General features: G+C 45.6%; 1 protein-coding gene and 1 pseudogene across 3 annotated transcripts; one reads left to right on the forward strand and one right to left on the reverse strand.

Moving 5' to 3' along the window:
* The first annotated feature begins 792 nt into the window (after positions 1–792).
* Positions 793–13,973, forward strand: LOC117039116 (annotated as a pseudogene).
* Positions 3,546–12,401, reverse strand: LOC117039130 (arylacetamide deacetylase-like 3). Of its 3 annotated transcripts, none has more exons than XM_033136199.1 (4): positions 12,278–12,401; positions 8,524–8,740; positions 7,445–7,508; positions 3,546–4,844 (listed from the first exon to the last, which is right to left on the reverse strand). In XM_033136199.1, exons 2-4 carry the CDS (start codon positions 8,672–8,674, stop codon positions 4,064–4,066), a joined length of 996 nt encoding a protein of 331 aa, XP_032992090.1. In that variant the 5' UTR covers positions 8,675–8,740; positions 12,278–12,401; the 3' UTR covers positions 3,546–4,063. The 3 variants fall into 3 exon arrangements, with proteins under 3 accessions (XP_032992090.1, XP_032992089.1, XP_032992088.1); XM_033136198.1 differs by lacking the exon at positions 12,278–12,401 and adding an exon at positions 10,109–10,183; XM_033136197.1 differs by lacking the exon at positions 12,278–12,401 and adding an exon at positions 9,894–10,147.
* Positions 13,974–16,943: the final 2,970 nt, after the last annotated feature.

The following is a 16,943-nucleotide window of genomic DNA, read 5'->3' on the forward strand; positions in this document are numbered from 1 at the left end:
CCTCAGCCACTCTAGGTGGCTTCCAACATATATGAAAACATTACAAAACATAAAACATTACAAAACTTCCCAATACCTTCAGATGTCTTCTAAAGGCTATATAGTTACCTATCTCCTTGGCTCGGGGGGTTGCATAACTCTATATCCTCCAACATTTCTCTGGTGAAAATAGGAACATCCTAAGTAAAAGTGGGACATTCCGGAACCAAATCAGAAACCGGGACAGCTTTTATAAATGCAGGACTGTCCCTGGAAAATAGGTATGCTTGGAGGGTCTGATAGTGTGCATCCACCGCATCATGTGCCCGATTATGTGGGTTGGAGCTTACTTGCCCCCCAATATTTTATTCAAGCTGGTATCCCTGCCAGGAAAAAGTATCCAACAAGGAGTTGAAGTATGGCCCTTGTGGCCTGGTCAGGGGCGGAGCAAGGGGTGTTGGGGCGGTCCACCCCGGGTACAGCCCAGGGGGGTAACACTCTGGGGGCGGACCCCACCCCCGCGATCAGCGGCATGGCAACTTTTAAAAGGCTGCAACGCGCGAACAGCAGCACAGCGTCTGTGCTGTTCACGCGCTGCAGCCTTAAAAGTTGCCGCACCGCACGGAAGGGGTGCCGGCTGATCGCGCCCACCATCTTGGGTGGACTGCACATGTCCACCCAAGATGGCGGGCGCGATTGGCCGGCACCCCTTCTGACTGGCGCCACGCCGAGTTTTAAGGCTGCAGCGGGCGAACAGCAGCACAGATGCTACGCTGCTGGGCCTGGTGAAAGAGTGTGCGGACCAGAGGGAGATGCAAGGGGCCAATCTGATTTCACATTGATCTGAGTATTCTTCAAGAAGAAAGAACAAACCCCTATAGAACTGCATCCAATGTTTGTTCTACTCAAAGTAGACCCATTTAAGTGATTAGAGATGACTAGCTGTCAAGAAATACTGGCCAGGCAGGACCTCCCCAGACTGATCCTCATCTACCGATTCCTACAAGTACTGGACTTCAGTTTGCCAAGCTGTTGGCAAAACCATTCAGTTCCTCCCTTGTTGAAGAAACAAGCTGTCAAACTTGGCGTAAGATGTCTCACTGAAAAGATGGTTGATCTGGATGGAATTATGAAAAGCACCCTTTTCCCAGACAAGGGAAATACAAGAAAATGGATCGGCCAATAACATTCCAAAATGATTTAAAGCTAGGAACTTTGACTCTACAGCACCTGCTCCATTTTCATAAATACTGTATGAAATTTGTAAATCAGCTGGTGAAGCAATGTTCCCCCTCCCCTCCGTTAGTGGAGGATACCATTATCCACCAGCTCCCTGAGACTATCATTTTAACCTGGGAGTATGATGTTCCCCAAGACGACAGGCTGTTGTTCAAGAAGCAGCTAGAGGACAATGGTTTGCCAGTGACATGGTGTGTTCCCACTTGTGATTCCTAGCAATCGGCATTCAGAAGCATACAGCCTACAATAGTGAAGAGAGAACATAACCATAGCCTCCTCCAGGAGAGGCGGGGGCAGGAGGAGGAGGTGTAGAGCTCTTGACTACACCAGCCTGACTTATCTCTCCCTCCTCCTGCACCTGTTCTTCCCTCTCCAATCCTGGAGCTTTCCTGCCTCTGACTCTCATTTCCCGGCTGTTACAGGTTCTTGCAGTTTACTGATTCTTTCTTCCAAGTCAGTCTCCAACACACACACACACACACACAGACCTTTCTCCTGGTGCTCACTCATCAAATTCCAGCCACACCTCCTCAGTGTCCAGCCAGTCCCTGACAATTAGTCATGATGCCCAATAATGGAACCTCTGGACTTCCCATTTGGGGATGGCACTGTGAACAGCGTCTCTCATCTCTCTCCAGAATAACAAGCTTTCAAACCACTGACTTATCAGACAGCTTGGATAAAGACTTTAAGCATCAGGTAAATAAAACCTCCCATCAGCTTCTGTTAAACTTCAGTTGCTTAATATCAGTTAGATGTTACAGGTTTATAGGCTAGATGGTAAATGCTCAGCTTATTTTCAGTTGGTTTCTTAACACAGTTGTTGTCACGGCTTAATACATTGGTTTTTAAACAAGGTGGTTGATTGGGTCAATTCTCCAACCTTAGATCATCACATTCCTGAGGTACTCCAAATGGACAACAGACACAGGGGATCAGCACACCCCTCTTAACTGGTTTGGAAGTCTTCTCTTTCTAGAAGATCTCTCCCCTCCTGACTGGAATGAGATTTCAGTAGACTGTTACCTCACAGCTTCTACTTCTCCTGGCTCAAACACAGCCCTCCAACTAACTACTGGCTTAATGCTCTCACAGGACACTCCACACCAGGGGTCAGCAACCTTTTTCAGCTGTGGGCCGGTCTACTGTCCCCGGGCCTTAGGTTGCACTAAGCTCAGATGCTCCTTTCTATAGCTTTCGATTTTTTTCCTCAGTGGATGTTTCTACGCAGAAGGGAATGAAAAAAATACTTACTTTGATGCTGAAATCATTCACTCTAGTTAGTTATAAGGTAGATCTCCTTTCTCCCACGCTTTTGGGATAAATGGGCCAATCATTTGTTAAAATAGAGGTTGCTCTTATTGACTCCCTTTACCTTTTGAAGCTCTTGGGTCAGTAAACAGCATAGATCTTGTGAACAGACTTTAGAGCGTAGACTTTACCTGTGGCAATCACACACAGACAGATACTTGTACGTAAGAAAAGAGTAAAGCTGGTTATTGTAGGAAATACTTGGAAGGAAAAGGTATCAAGCTCTAGTCTTACAAACTAGACTTGAGAAGAAAAAGCCAGCCATGTCTGCTCTTTTGTTGTCTCAGGCATTAGTTTGAAGGTGCTCCCTCATCTTAGGCTCCAAGAGAGAAATAGGAAGAAGCAAAGGAAAAGAGGCTGTACCCTCAGATGTAGCCGACTAATCAAGGAAGAGATGGAGAAGTCAGCTGAGAGGTTAAAGGCAAAGGGATAGACTGGGAGTCTGGAGGGCCCTCACTCTGCCTTAACCCCATGCCTCTTCTGCAAGCTGTGTTGCACTCCACCTTCTAGCACCCACCTCATCCTGGTGTCCTGCGTCTGCATAGAGGCATAGTTCTCCTTCCACCAAACACTGAAATTGGAGAGAGCAGGTAAGATAATTCCCTCTGATTCAAGTGAGGTCTGTCAAGTGAGGGAGCCCTTATTCTGTGTCCTGTTCCTCCTTACCCCCATCATCTCCCCATGCTGGCCTGTGGCATTATCTTCCAGTCAAGATCAGCACTAGCGACCTCCCATTTAGATTATGGCAATGCATTCTACATGAAGGTGACCTTCAGAATGTTCTGGAAACTGTGGATAGTGCTGACAATAGCTGTGGGGACATAGCTTGGGCCTGTTCACAGAATCATATCTCATCAATTCCTCACCCTCTTTTGTAGATCCCATTCTGCTTTCAGGTGTACACATCTGGTCAGAAGAGGTACATATGGAAAGATACTTCAGGTATCAGGACCCTAATTTTGAAGGGTAAATATATTCCCACCCTTCAGTTTTGCTATAATCCTGTCTAATGCTGGTGTAAGTAAATGAGTTCATATCATTCACAAGGGCTTAGATTGGTTTAGTTTATTGCACAGGAGCTCCTCTGTTATTGCTAAATCTTTCAAATATTATGAAGCAACAGTTAGTCAATGGAATGAACTACTTTGGTGACCCAGTCGCATGGCTTTAAAAGAGGATTAACCCAATTCATGGAGGAGGCTATAGGTATGTTTGCACAATTGCAGGCTGTAGGCCGCTGCAAGCTGCTTGCTAGGAATCACAAGTAGGAGGTGTTTGTTTTTTTGCACCCAGGTACTGCTTGCAGGCATCTCAAGAGGCCTTTTCACTGTGAGATCAGAATGCTGGATGAAGTGGGCTATTCCAGCAGGGCTTTGCTTAGGTACTTACAGATGTCATGGTGATTTTAATAAATCCGACTGTGTAGAATTGTGGATCTAACCTTTTCTTCTTACTTTAGGATTGGGACAATAGGAAAGGGGGATTGTCCCCCCACAGAAAGGGAAGGCTGCCATTGGAATATAAAGAAGGTCATTCATTTATAAAAACCTTTTAAGAACTGTACCACATGCTGCAAACATTTCTTTGAGCTTGGAAATTCAAGTGGCCCCCAACCCAAATAGCAAATTGTTGCATGGCCTGCATCTGGAAGATGATGATGTGTCACTGGCACACCGTTGTCCTCTAACTGCTTCTTGTACAACAGCCCATCATCCCGGAGAACATCATATTCACAGGTTAGAATGAAAGTCTCTGGGAGCTGGCGGATAATGTCATCCTCTGCTAGAAGGGGGGCAAACATTGTCTCACGTCCTCTTTTAACTTGTTCATAAAGTTCTTCTGAAAATGGGGCAGGAGCTTTAGGGACATAGCCCCTAGCCTTAAATTCTTCTGGAATGTTATCAGCACTGATCAATTTTCGGGATTTCTCCCACAAATCAGGAGGGATATGGGCACCTTTTATCACCCCATCCACGTTCATGTCCTTCCCAGTGAGATGTCTCACACCAAATTTGATAATTCGTTTTCTGAACAAGGGAGGAACTGATTGGTTTTGCTGATAGGATGGCAAATCGAAGTCCCCTGTTTGTAGGAATGGGTTGATGAGAACCTGAGCTCGCAGTCTTGGGAGGTTCTGCCTGGTCACCAGTTCTTGACAAATAGCTGTTGCAAATGTGCCTCCACTACTGTCCCCAACAATGGCAATGCAGTTGGGGTCCACTCCATATTCCTTGGCATTCTTCAGAAAGTGTATTGCAGCAGTTAAACAGTCCAGTACAGGGACTGGATAGGGATGCTCAGGAGCTAAACGAAATCTAAAGAGAAAACAAGATATCACCCACATTCAACACCATACACTTCATGGAAAAAGACCATTTTCTGTAATGGCATACTGCAAGTGCTGAGAACCTTTTTCACCCATAGGGCCACATTCCTATCTGTGCAACCTTCTGGGGACCACATGCCAGCTGTGGGTGGGACCTGAGACAAAAATGGAAAGCAAATGCAAACCTTCCCTTTGGATGAATAGGCTGTTTCATTACAACACACCTTTCTCTTCCCTCCAGCAGGTTCCTTCTTGCTTTCCCTTGTCCATTCACAAGTTCCACTGCGGCTCTCCTGATCTGTTTGGCAAGACTCCTAGCAATCACTCATACCAATAGGTCCTAGTCACAAGGATGGTGTGCTACCACCAATATCACAGGCAGTAATGCTTCTGAATACCAGCTGCTGGAAATTTCAGCTGGGGAGAGAGCTCTTCTGCTCAGGTCCTGCTTATAACACCAGTCTTAAAATAACTACATTGGATCTGATATAAGAATTAGAGATCCAAGTTGTATATACAAGGTGTGACCGGAGAAATATTCGAGCATACAATCGGCATTGGAAACCCATGAAATGCTCAGAATTGTGCACAGAGATGAAGCTGTAACTCAAAAAACAGTGCATGTGTGGTTTAAGCATTTCCGTGAAGGGTGGCAAACCATTGAAGATGACCCTTGGTCTGGCACACCGTCAATGAGCAGAATGGCGGCAAATGTCAACAGAGTTAGAGAATTATTGATACGGGATTGGCGTTTATCCATCCAAATGTTGGCGGAAGAATTGCATATTCCACATGAAATCGTTACTGAGGTTACTGGGTTGTCCCACCCTCCATATTCTCCCGATCTGGCCCCAGCTGATTTCTTTCTTTTTCCAAAACTGAAATCTGCTCTGAAAGGGCACAGATTTTCCAACATTTCACACATCCAAGCTTCTGTGATGAGGGAAGCTGTTGTCAATGGTGCATTGCATGAGAGGGGGGCCTACTTTGAATGCCTGTAAGGTATGTGTGTTCAAATATTTCTCGCTGTCCGATTTCTGTAACCATTCACCAAGCTTTCCGGTCACACCTTGTATTTTTATTTTAATAATGTTTAATGTTTCACTTTTAATTCCATTTACCCTTTCAAAATGAGCAAGACTTTGTGTGTTCTGCAGCTATGCGTCTCTGCATCTTACACTGCATTCCATATTTCCTTATCTAACTCTGAAAGTGGCACAAATGGCCGGATGTTTTCCTATGTCTGTTATGAGTTAGCACCCAGGTGTTGATCAGAAATCCTTGGAAGTTACCGGAAAGATAGATGGAAGAATGTCAATAAAGAGGGATCATGGGCTAGCTTGCCAGGGCAACATGGGACATCCAATACCTAGAATGGTCAAATGACCTAGTCACTTGTGGGCATCCCAAGGTACTGGGGGGGGGGAGAGAGAGATTGATAGCAGGAAGACTAACCTTTCTTGACGCATGTGAAGGGGATGTTTTATTACTCTTTGTGTGCTGTGTTATTATATAAGCCGGGGTCGGCAAGGCTTACCCGCCATTGGCTGGATCACTCCCACAGAGATTGTTCATGGGCCAGGCCGGCGCAGCGTGACACCGAAAATCACTTTTGCGCATGCCCAGATGCCAAAAATGGTGCCTATGCAGAAGCGCTTTTCGGTGTCTGGGCATGCGCAGACGCGATTTCTGGTATCTGCAGGTGCGCAGATGCATTTTCCAGCACCACTCGGCGAGTCCCTGCGCCATGCTGCGTTGGTTTAGAGCAGTGCACGGGGGACTCGCCAAGTGGCCGGCTCGGTTCGGGGGTGGCTCATGGGGCAGTAAAACGGTCTTTGTGGGCCGCATCCGGCCCGTGGACTGCACGTTGCCAACCCCTGATATAAGCTTTTGATCTGATGTGCCTCAGACAGACCTTCTTAACTGGCACATTGAATTGAGCTCTGTCCTATTGCAGTAGATAAATAAAAGCACCAGGTCCCTAACCGGGATGCTGGACTTGGAAATAGTTTTCTGGGGTTTATTTAAAAGGTGGTTTCTCACCTGGGTAACAAACAAGGTGGTGTTGAAGTGAATTCTTACCACAGATCCCAGTAGTTTTCCGAGCACACTCCAAAATGTTGGTGCTAGCCTTTAAAGCCCTAAACAGCTGTGGCCCTGTATACCTGAAGGAGTGTTTCCATCCCCATCGTCCAACCCAGCTCCCAGGGTCTTCTGGTGGTTCCCTCATTGTGAGAGGTGAGGTAACCGGGAACCAGGCAGATGGCCTTTTTGGTAGTTGCACCCGCCCTGTGGAATGCCCCCCCCCCGGCAGATTTCAAGAAGTTAAACATCTATGTGATTTTTAAAAGACATCTGAAGGCAGCCCTGTCCAGGGAAGTTTTTAGTGTTTGATGTACTGTATTGTGTTTTTATTATTTTTTTCATTGGGTGCCACACAGAGTGGCTGGGGCAACCAAGTCAGATGGGTATCATAAAAATAATTATTATCATCATGATCATGATCATTATTCCTTTGGGCTCAGGAAAGGTTGGAAGCTGAGGGGCATTACACATTGTTTCGGATACCAAGAGAATGAAACCACTTACCCGACACTCACAAGCACTGAATCACTTTCGCGTGCAATAGAAGAGCAGATGTTTTCAGAGGCTCCTGGAAGAAAGCACAAGTCCCACAACCCCTTCATTACAATTTCCCCTGGTCATTCACACTGAAATCATTGTGAGTTGAGACCAGTTATAGTCTTCCTAAAAATAAATCTGCTGAAATCAAGAGATACAACTAATTTAGATCAGCTTGCTTATCTATCTATCATTCTATCTATCTATCTATCTATCTATCATCTATCAAAAATGTATATTCCACTTGATTGTAGAAAACAACAACTTTCAATAGATTTCCTATGGGTAAAACTCAGTTGGATTAAACTCATAGAAATCCTTTGGTAAAAATGTAATGGTAAAGGACCCCTGACAGTTAAATCTAGTCGCGAACGACTCTGGGATTGCGGCACTCATCTCGCTTTACTGGCCGAGGGAGCTGGCGTTTGTCTGCAGACAGGTTTTCCAGGTCATGTGGCCAGCATGAAACCAGAACAGTACACAGAAACGCTATTTACCTTTCCACCAGAGTGGTACCTATTTATCTACTTGCACTTTTTGGCATGCTTTCGAACTGCTAGGTTGGCAGGAGCTGGGACCGAGCAATGGGAGCTCAGCCCATCGCGGGGATTCGAACTGCCAACCTTCCAATCGGCAAGCCCACAGCGCCACCGACGCCCAGTTCCTTGGTACATGAAGCAGAAACACCTTCTTTGACATTTTTAGGATTTTTCATTGACTGTGACACTAGGAATTTTAATTTATATATTTTTACTTATTGAATTTATATACCGCCCTATACCTGGAGGTCTAAGGGCGGTTCACAGAATTTCAGGGCCGCTCACAGAATTACTGCAGAACTGGACGCCTTTGTTACATGGGACCTCAGCCCTGTTTTCTTACCTCATCATCCCATATTGCATTAAACTTAAACTGCCTACAGGGGCAGTACAAACCACCCGAAGCCCTCCATAGCAAACATTTCAGGACTTTTATACTAATGAACCACCCCAAATTCTCCTCAAACAATATAGTGAACTATTTCGAGACTCTTTCAAAGAACTTACGGATGCTTCCAATGAGTCCAGCACCTCCATGAAGATAGATGATTCCTCTCCTGTTCCCAGCAGGTGATGTCTTGGGCCAGTACACCCTCACAGGCACCCCATCAAAAACCAGGTCCTTTCTGATCAACTTTGAGTCCTTCCTTGTTGGCATGTTATCGTACGCAGCTCTGCAGAGGACATATCTATGGCAAATGCCCAGTTTTTCCAGAAACACTCCCTGTTTAAACCAAAACATTCAGCATTTATGATCAACCGTAGATAGTTTTGCATTTAAAAAACATCTTTTGCATATACTGGTATGCACCGCCTGTGGAACGAACCTCTCAGATGTGAGGAAACTACACTGTATAGCCTTTCATTCACCACTCACCTCTGGGAGTTTGGGCTGGCATGAAGCCCCCCCCCCCCAAATAGGAATGTAAAAAGAGCCTGTTGGTCCTGGCCAATGGCCCATCTGGTCCAGCAAATTATTCTCTCCGTGCCTGTGGGAAATATTCAAGCAGGATCTGAGCACAGGAGCCCCCTCCCCTTCCCATATCTGCTGTTCAGAAGCATTGCTGCCTTGAACTGTAGATCTAGTTACAGGTAGGTAGCCTTGTTGGTCTGCTGTAGTCGAAACAAAATTTAAAAAAAAATTCCTTCCAGTAGCACCTTAGAGACCAACTAAGTTTGTTCTTGGTATGAGCTTTCGTATCTGAAGAAGTGTGCATGCACACGAAAGCTCATACCAAGAACAAACTTAGTTGGTCTCTAAGGTGCTACTGGAAGGAATTTTTTTTTTATTTTCAGCTGTAGAGGCAGAACATAGCCATGCTGGCTAGTAGCCATCCATAGCCTTCTCTTTCTTTAATTTACCTTTGGATAGCTATTCACAGTGCTTTTTCTGGGGGGGACGCAGGGGGATGCATACCCCTAAACATTTTGTGAATCTTTGTACTTCTTTCCATTTATGGGTATATTTTTCCTAATTTGAACAATTAAATGGTGATTTTCTTGAGTCAAAATGAGAGTTTTCTAAACTTTTTTTTTTTAAAAAAAAGAAATAGGAAAAAACACTGGCTTTTCAACTTTGCAGTCATTCCTGCCCCCTGTGAAAGAGACTTCCATAGTTTGAATATGTCCAGTGTGAACAATCCTTTCTTATATCTGTCCTGAATCTTCCAGCATTTAGTGCTAGTGTCATGAGAGATGGAGAAACATTTTTCTTTGTCCACTTTCTCCATGACATGCACAAATTTTATAGACTGCCATCATGTCACTTGAAGCTTGCCTTTTCTCTAAACTAAAAAATCCTGAACACTTCAGCCTTTTTTTAATGGGGGGAGTATCACCCCAAATCCTTGATTGTGATATATGTAAAACAAACTTACCAGTTCAAGTAAATATCCCAATACAAAAGAGAAAAATAGTAATTTTCTGCCATCGGTGATTCCTGGAGGAATGTGGGTCCTTGTAAAATGATAGTAAACTCCCCGTGCAAACAGCAAGACGTGTATGAAAATGATCATATATAATATCAGCATCCACAGAGTTCCACCAAATGCCATTTTCCTTCAGCTCAGAAGCACAGAGGTAGGGACCTCACCTTGGTCGATGCCAAGTGGCTTTTGTAGAAGAACAGTCTACAGCATGTGCAAAAGAACATCCTCGGCCCACCTACATTGCTTTCAATTGAGAAGAAAAAAACTAATTTATTAACCTGTTCAGAAATTGCAGGCTATCTTGCATTACTGATTGCTGTGGTTGTTTTTAACACAGGGTGGAATGTATGTGGAGGTGTGTGAATTTTCCCAACCCCTCCCTCTGAGGGAAGAGGTGCATATGATTTCCATAGCCTCTGAAGGCAAGCAGATCACGACAAGCATCCTTCCTTACAACAGACACTGACTGCTCTTGCAACACATCTTCATTTTTGGGAAGCTTGCCCTCCCACACAAAATACTTTGGCGTCTTTAATCCCTCGTTTCAGAGAGCTCAAGTTTTCAGGTATGGCACATCAATGCCAGCGTTTACACCCTGCCAACAGCAGCATCAGTGCCCCTGCCAGGACAGTCCTTTGAGCAAAGAGGACATTCTTGATTTTTCTGAAACCCACCTGCATCAGAATGAAATGGGCGCATTTATCTGTCTTCTAAATTTCTAAATAGTTTTTATATATATATATACAAGTCCTTCTCTTTCCTGGCAGACAAGAGGTGTTATGAAGTTCAAGGAAACATTCTAGCCCGAAAACAAAGGAGCCAACTGCTAGGGGCCAAGGGTGTCCGTCCCCCCAGGAAAAATATTTGAGGGGGCCTCCCTCCCCCAAAGTTGACAGGCATTGCTATTCAAATGGTATATACCTTCAAACATTTCTCTGATGAAAATTGGGGTGTACCATTCATTAATGATAATAGTAACAACAACAGCAGCAACAACAACAATTTTATTATTTACTAGTGGTTTAAACCCGTTAAAATAACGGGCGCTAGAACATTTCTGACACAAAACCCAAAGTCCTGAAGTGCAGGGAGCAGGGCAGACCATGCGCTCCCTACACGGCGTTAAGATTCCTGAGGGAGAAATGACAGCGTGTTTCCTTTTATTGTTCCTGTCCTAAACATACTGCACGAAGCATGGCTTGCTGCCTCCTCCTCCTCCCCTCACTTTCCGCGCACGCAATGCTCTCCACATGCCTGTCACTCGCCCAGAAATAACACGCTACCGCAGACACCCATGGCCGACGCCGAGCTCAGCAGAACCCTGCCTTAATCCCACCCCTCCGGTCTGGGCTGCCTGGCGGGCTAGGCCTGTGCTTGCTGCTGAGGGAATGGAGTTAAGGGCTAGGAGCAGCCATGATGGTAGGTTCCTGCGGAGCTCCCACCGCCGTTGTGGTGAGGTCTTTTGGCCGGGGGAAGGGGCGGCCGAGGGAGAGCGGCGACAGGAGGGGGCTTTTTTCCCTGGAGTGGTGTGGGGCTGGGGGATGGTAGAACAGGTTTCCTTCCGGATGTGTGGGGCTCCCAGCCCCTTTCAGAGTGTGGGGCGGTGGGTGGGGAAGCGAGGGGGGTGAGGCAGCGGCAGAGGCGGTGGCATCATCTCCCAGGAGGCTTCCCCCCCCCGTTCTCCTCCTCCTTCTGCCCAGCGGCGAGAGTGGCAGCGTGGCCTCCCTTCTCGGCTGCCCTTCAGCCTCTGGAGCGCCAGCGTTCCATTTCAACCGCCGCTTCAACTGCCGCCGCTGCTCCCGGCCCAATCTCTCTGCTCCAATCCCTGTGTCCGTGGGGCACATGCTCAGGCGCCTGCGGGGCGGGTGTGCAGCAGCTGGGTCCGCGCCCTCCTCCTTCTCCTCCTTCCTCGGCGGTATTCCCCGCTGCGCGGGTTCAGCGGTGGTCAGGGGTGCGCGATGGGGCAGCTTCCTAAGAGTCCTGTAGAAGGAGGGTGAGTGCCGCAACCTCCCTCCCTCAGGATCAGTCCTTCGAGAACTGGCTGGGCGGAAAAGCTAGAAACCCGCTGAGGTTGGAGGGCACCCCCAAATCCCACTTTCCGACCCACCCCACAACAAAAGAAGAAAAATTAAAGAAACAAGTGACTTTTTAAAATTTTTGGAGCACATATGTTCTAGCGCCCATTATTTTAACGGGCTGAAACCACTAGTCTATATATATAAAACGCAAGTGTCTCTGCATCCAGTCCCTGTGTCTCTACTCAGCATGTGCCCCACGGATGGGGGGAGTATCACCCCAAATCCTTGATTGTGATATATGTAAAACAAACTTACCAGTTCAAGTAAATATCCCAATCCAAACAAGAAAAATAGTAATTTTCTGCCATGGGTGATTCCTGGAGGAATGTGGGTCCTTGTAAAATGATAATAAACTCCCCGTGCAAACAGCAAGGAGTGAATGAAACAGCAAACAGCAAGGAGTGAATGGTCATATATAATAACAGCATCCACAGAGTTCCACCAATTGCCATTTACCTTCAGCTCAGAAGCACAGGGTAGGGACCTCACCTTGGTCGATGCCAAGTGGCTTTTGTAGAAGAACAGTCTACAGCATGTGCAAGAGAACATCCTCTGCCAAGAAGAGGTGCATGGGATTTCTATACTCTGAAGGCCAATCAGATCAGGTCACACATCCTTCTTTTATGAAAGACATTGTCCCTGCAACACATATTCACAAATTGTTCTCACACAAAGTACTTTGGCCTCTTTCATGCCTCATGTTTCAGAGAGCCCAGGTTCTCAGGGATGGCACATCCACAGCAATTTTGATATCCTGCCAACAGCAGTATCACTGCCCTTGTCAAGACATTGAGGTGACCAAAGAGGTTGGCATTCTGCAAGCACATAATGGGAACCAATCCTGCCCAGGTAGTTGTTCTTGCACAGATTTGATTACTGCTCATGCAACTCTACTTTTCATTTATTTAGTTCATTTATTCATAAAAAGATATTTTGGTACTGCTGCTTTATAATAATAATAAATGTTTACTGCAGTAGTACACAAAACCACACCATGAAACCCTATGAAATTCAAACTCAATCTTTCGTATTTAAAGTTGCCAGTTGGCAACACCAAGCTTGAAGCTCACACACCCCTCCAAGAAAAACTGCGTCCACAGTACAGCCAATGCTTCTTTTTCCCCCTTCAGGGGGTACTCAAGGGTATGCAGTACTGCAACCTCTCTTTTTTGTTATTAAAAAGTGTGGCACTTACTGCAACAACTTCATGGTGAGTATTGGCACCTATTTTTCTAGGGAAAAAGCACTGAGTACAGCACAGTTGAAAGGCTTTGGACAATGGCTATCTATTGAGCCAGATACTATGTCAGGAGCATCAGTGATCTATCAGCGCGGTCCTCAAGGAGTTTGTGTCCAATGCCACTGAAACCCCAACCCACAAATGTCTTTACTATCCTTGACTGTGGTAAGTTGGACAAGCAGCTCCTGCAACTATGTGTGCCACTTAAATCTGGCCAGGTTTTCAGTTTCCTCTGTGGACAGCTGGTCAAGCATGGCACAGCTGAGGACTGTGTAACTCTCCTCACTCTTTTTCTTGATGATGAGCAGGGCATCGTTGAATGGGAATAATTGGGTGTTCTCATATTGAAAGACATTTACAAAAATTCTCCCTCTTCCAGAGCCATAGCTTGTGGGTGGGGCAGGGAGTGGAGCTAGCCAGGTTTGTTGCCCTGGGTGAAGCCTTCAGAGGGGTGCCATTTAGGCTCCCAGCCTGTGTGTGTGTGTGTGTGTGTGTGTGTAAGTAAATGTGCATGGGGATTTGCCAAACTGGGTACAGTATTATGTTCTCCGGGACAATGGGCTGTTGTTCAAGAAGTGACTAGAGGTCAATGGAGTGACATGGTATCATGTTCAAGATGGATTCCATAGAATAATGGCCATGGCTGGTTGGCGGGCAATTGAATTTCCGAGCACAAATAAATGTTTCAAGCTTGTAGCACAGTTCTTATAAGATTTATAGAAATGAATGACAATCTTCAGCCATAGGCTACAGTAAAAATAAAAACACGGATCCAAAATTTGACCTAGTATAATTTACTAAAAACATCTGTTAGTACATAAGTAAAGCCCTGCTGGAACAGGCCATTGGCCCACTTCATCCAGCTTCCTATTCTCACAGTGACCAAGGAGGGGCTTAGTGAAATGACTGTAAGTAGCACCTGGATGCAAGAAAACTCTTCCCACTTGTTATTGCTAGCAACCAGCGTTCAGAGGCATACAGCAGGGGTAGGCAACCTAAGGCCCGTGGGCCAGATGTGGCCCAATCGCTTGCAATAGTTGAGAACAGCCTCCTCCAGGAATTTGCCTAATCCTCTTCTAAAGCCATCCAACTGGGTCATCAAGTTAGCTCCTTCCAACTGACGCTCCACAATGTATTATTAATATTAATTATTTAGCAATAAGGCAGGAGCTCCTGTGCAATAAGATAAACTGAGCGATAAGAATTCATTTAATTACACCAATATTAGACAGGATTATAGTGAAACCCAAGGGTGGGGGTATAAAATACTGCCCACCTTCAGTAATATTCCCTGTCTAACAGCTCCTTTGTTTCACAGAGAGGGATTTAGAAATGCAAGAAAATAGCAAAATAGCTGGACAGTGTGTGTGCCTGGAAGTGTGTGTCCTCTCCTGAGTTGCTGTTTTTGCTTTTTTTTTAAACACCCCCTCCAAAAAAAATCCCCATCAGCACCAGTAACCTCCCTCTTTTATTGAGTGTCTCCTAATTCTATAAGGAGGGATGTAAAAAACAACAACAACCTGAAATTGGGAAGTGTCTTCTGTGTTTTTCTCTCCTTCCACCCTAACATCCCTCTCACCTCTTCTTTGTTACCTTCCCCCCCCCCCCCAGCAATCCCCCTTCTCCTTAACAGTCACCCAACTTTATGGGGGCAGGGAGAATGTTGCAGGAAAGGACCGTGTCTGTAGGTGTGTCCTGTGCTGTGTGCTTCATGCTTTCTTTCCCGTCCCCCAATAACAAAATATTTCTGCTTCTGTTCTTAATCTTGTTTTGCCCTCTTCACCCCAATGCGAACACTAATTTTGGGAAAGGCCGGCTGGGGCTGTCTTGTTGAGTGTGTCAGCTTTGCCCCACAGGGCAGTGATGTTGCTTGAGTTCCCACTGAATTGAAAGGTGCTTCTGAAGGAGAACTTCCTGCTTTGTTGTGCCTTGGGTGTTTAGTGCAGAGCTTTCCAAACTTTTCATGTTGGCAAAACACTTTTTAGGGATGCATCATTTCACGCCACAGTAATTCAATTTTACTAGCAAACCAGAGATTAAACTCATCCCTTTCCGGCCCTGGGAGAAGCATGGGGAGCATTCACACGACACATCTACACACTGCAGCCAACACACTAACATGTCATGACACACGGTTTGGAAAGCTTTGATTGAGTGCTATTGTGTGTATGTTATCACAATGATATCCCATCTTTTCTACAGGGAGCTCAAGGTGGTGTACGTGGTTCTTTCCCCTCCACCTCCCAATTCTATTTGCACAACCACCCTGTGAGGTAGGCCAGGTTGAGAGGCAGTGACTGGCCTGAAAGTTCATGCCCAGTGAGCTTCATAGCTGAGTGGAGGATTTGAAGCCCTTAAATTGTCCTAGCCCCCCTGGTTGGTTTGAACATTATTCCTTTACTTCAGTTTTTCCAACTCTTCAAAACAGATCAACCAGAGCTCTTTGCTCTTTTGCAAAAGCACACATTTAGACAGAGATGGAGGCATCTGTAAGATATTTAATTTACTCCATAGCCCATACTTGGGTAATATTAGCAGCAACCCAAAAGCCACAAAGGCTGGTCCTCTCCAGGATCGTCTCAGGCCATAAATAAAAGCAGCAGGGTTTTTTAATAGGAAAAAAATGGGTGCCGGAACTGCCCCCTTCACAACCACCCCATGCCTCCCACACTGCAACTATTTCTCTTTTGTGATGTTGAATTCTGTCCTTTGCATGCTTTGCCTCCGTAAGACTTTGCAATTTTTTCAGATATCTTTGATGTGTGTTTCGTAACATGCATTCCAGCCAGGTGTTTGGTAACAAATTTGGATTTATGCAATTTTCTTACGGGCACATGAGATACATGTATATGGAAAGGAGCTTACTTGTGTGAAGTGACACTAGTGTAGCAGGATTTATTATTACAAAAAAAAAAAAGATTTGAAAATGATATGGTCCAGGGCATCATAATCCCACAAATGCTCGCAGAATCTCACCCGATGTGCGCTTGCTTCTATGAAGGCACACAATAGCAATCATATTTTGTGCATTGTTCCTCTTGCCGATCTAAACTGGTGAGTCAGTTTTTTCCTGTAAGGGCAATATAACATCCTCTCTTGTAGCAAGCATTCACACTTTTCCCTTTCAACTCCTTCCGGAATGTGTCTAGAGCCATAGGTGCAGCCCCTTAAAGAAACCCAATTAGAGGTTTATCCACGAAGCACAGTTGCATTACAGATTCAGTTTGTGACGAGCTGATGGGTTATTTTGATCATCTCATTAAACACACAATACTTTATAAGAAATTTTGTGCACATATCTAGCAGTGAGCCGTGAGCTAGTTGGATCTGTGGTCTAACAAGGCACCTCCCAATGTGACTAAACTGGTGTTATCAGAGCACCAATGATGTTGAGGGACCCAATTAATCCTGGAGTGGCCTTCATGCCTTGTGCGTGAACTTCACAGAAGCACCCGGCCAGCCAGTGCTGAGAACAGGATGCTGGACTAGGTGGTCCTACTTTGGCTGGGCCCAGAAGAGCACTTGTGTTCCTCAGAAAAGTGGTGTGCCACAGTTTATGAATGGTGGTTTGGACCTGAAGAGCATCAAGACCCTTCTAAAGCTCCCATCGGGCAGTCAATTCAGCAGCAAGACACACCTGTCACATCAGAGCACATATTATGGACTTGAACCTGTTCCCCC

The sequence above is a fragment of the Lacerta agilis genome, chromosome 17 (genome assembly GCF_009819535.1).
Source record: "Lacerta agilis isolate rLacAgi1 chromosome 17, rLacAgi1.pri, whole genome shotgun sequence".
Lineage (NCBI taxonomy): Eukaryota > Metazoa > Chordata > Lepidosauria > Squamata > Lacertidae > Lacerta > Lacerta agilis.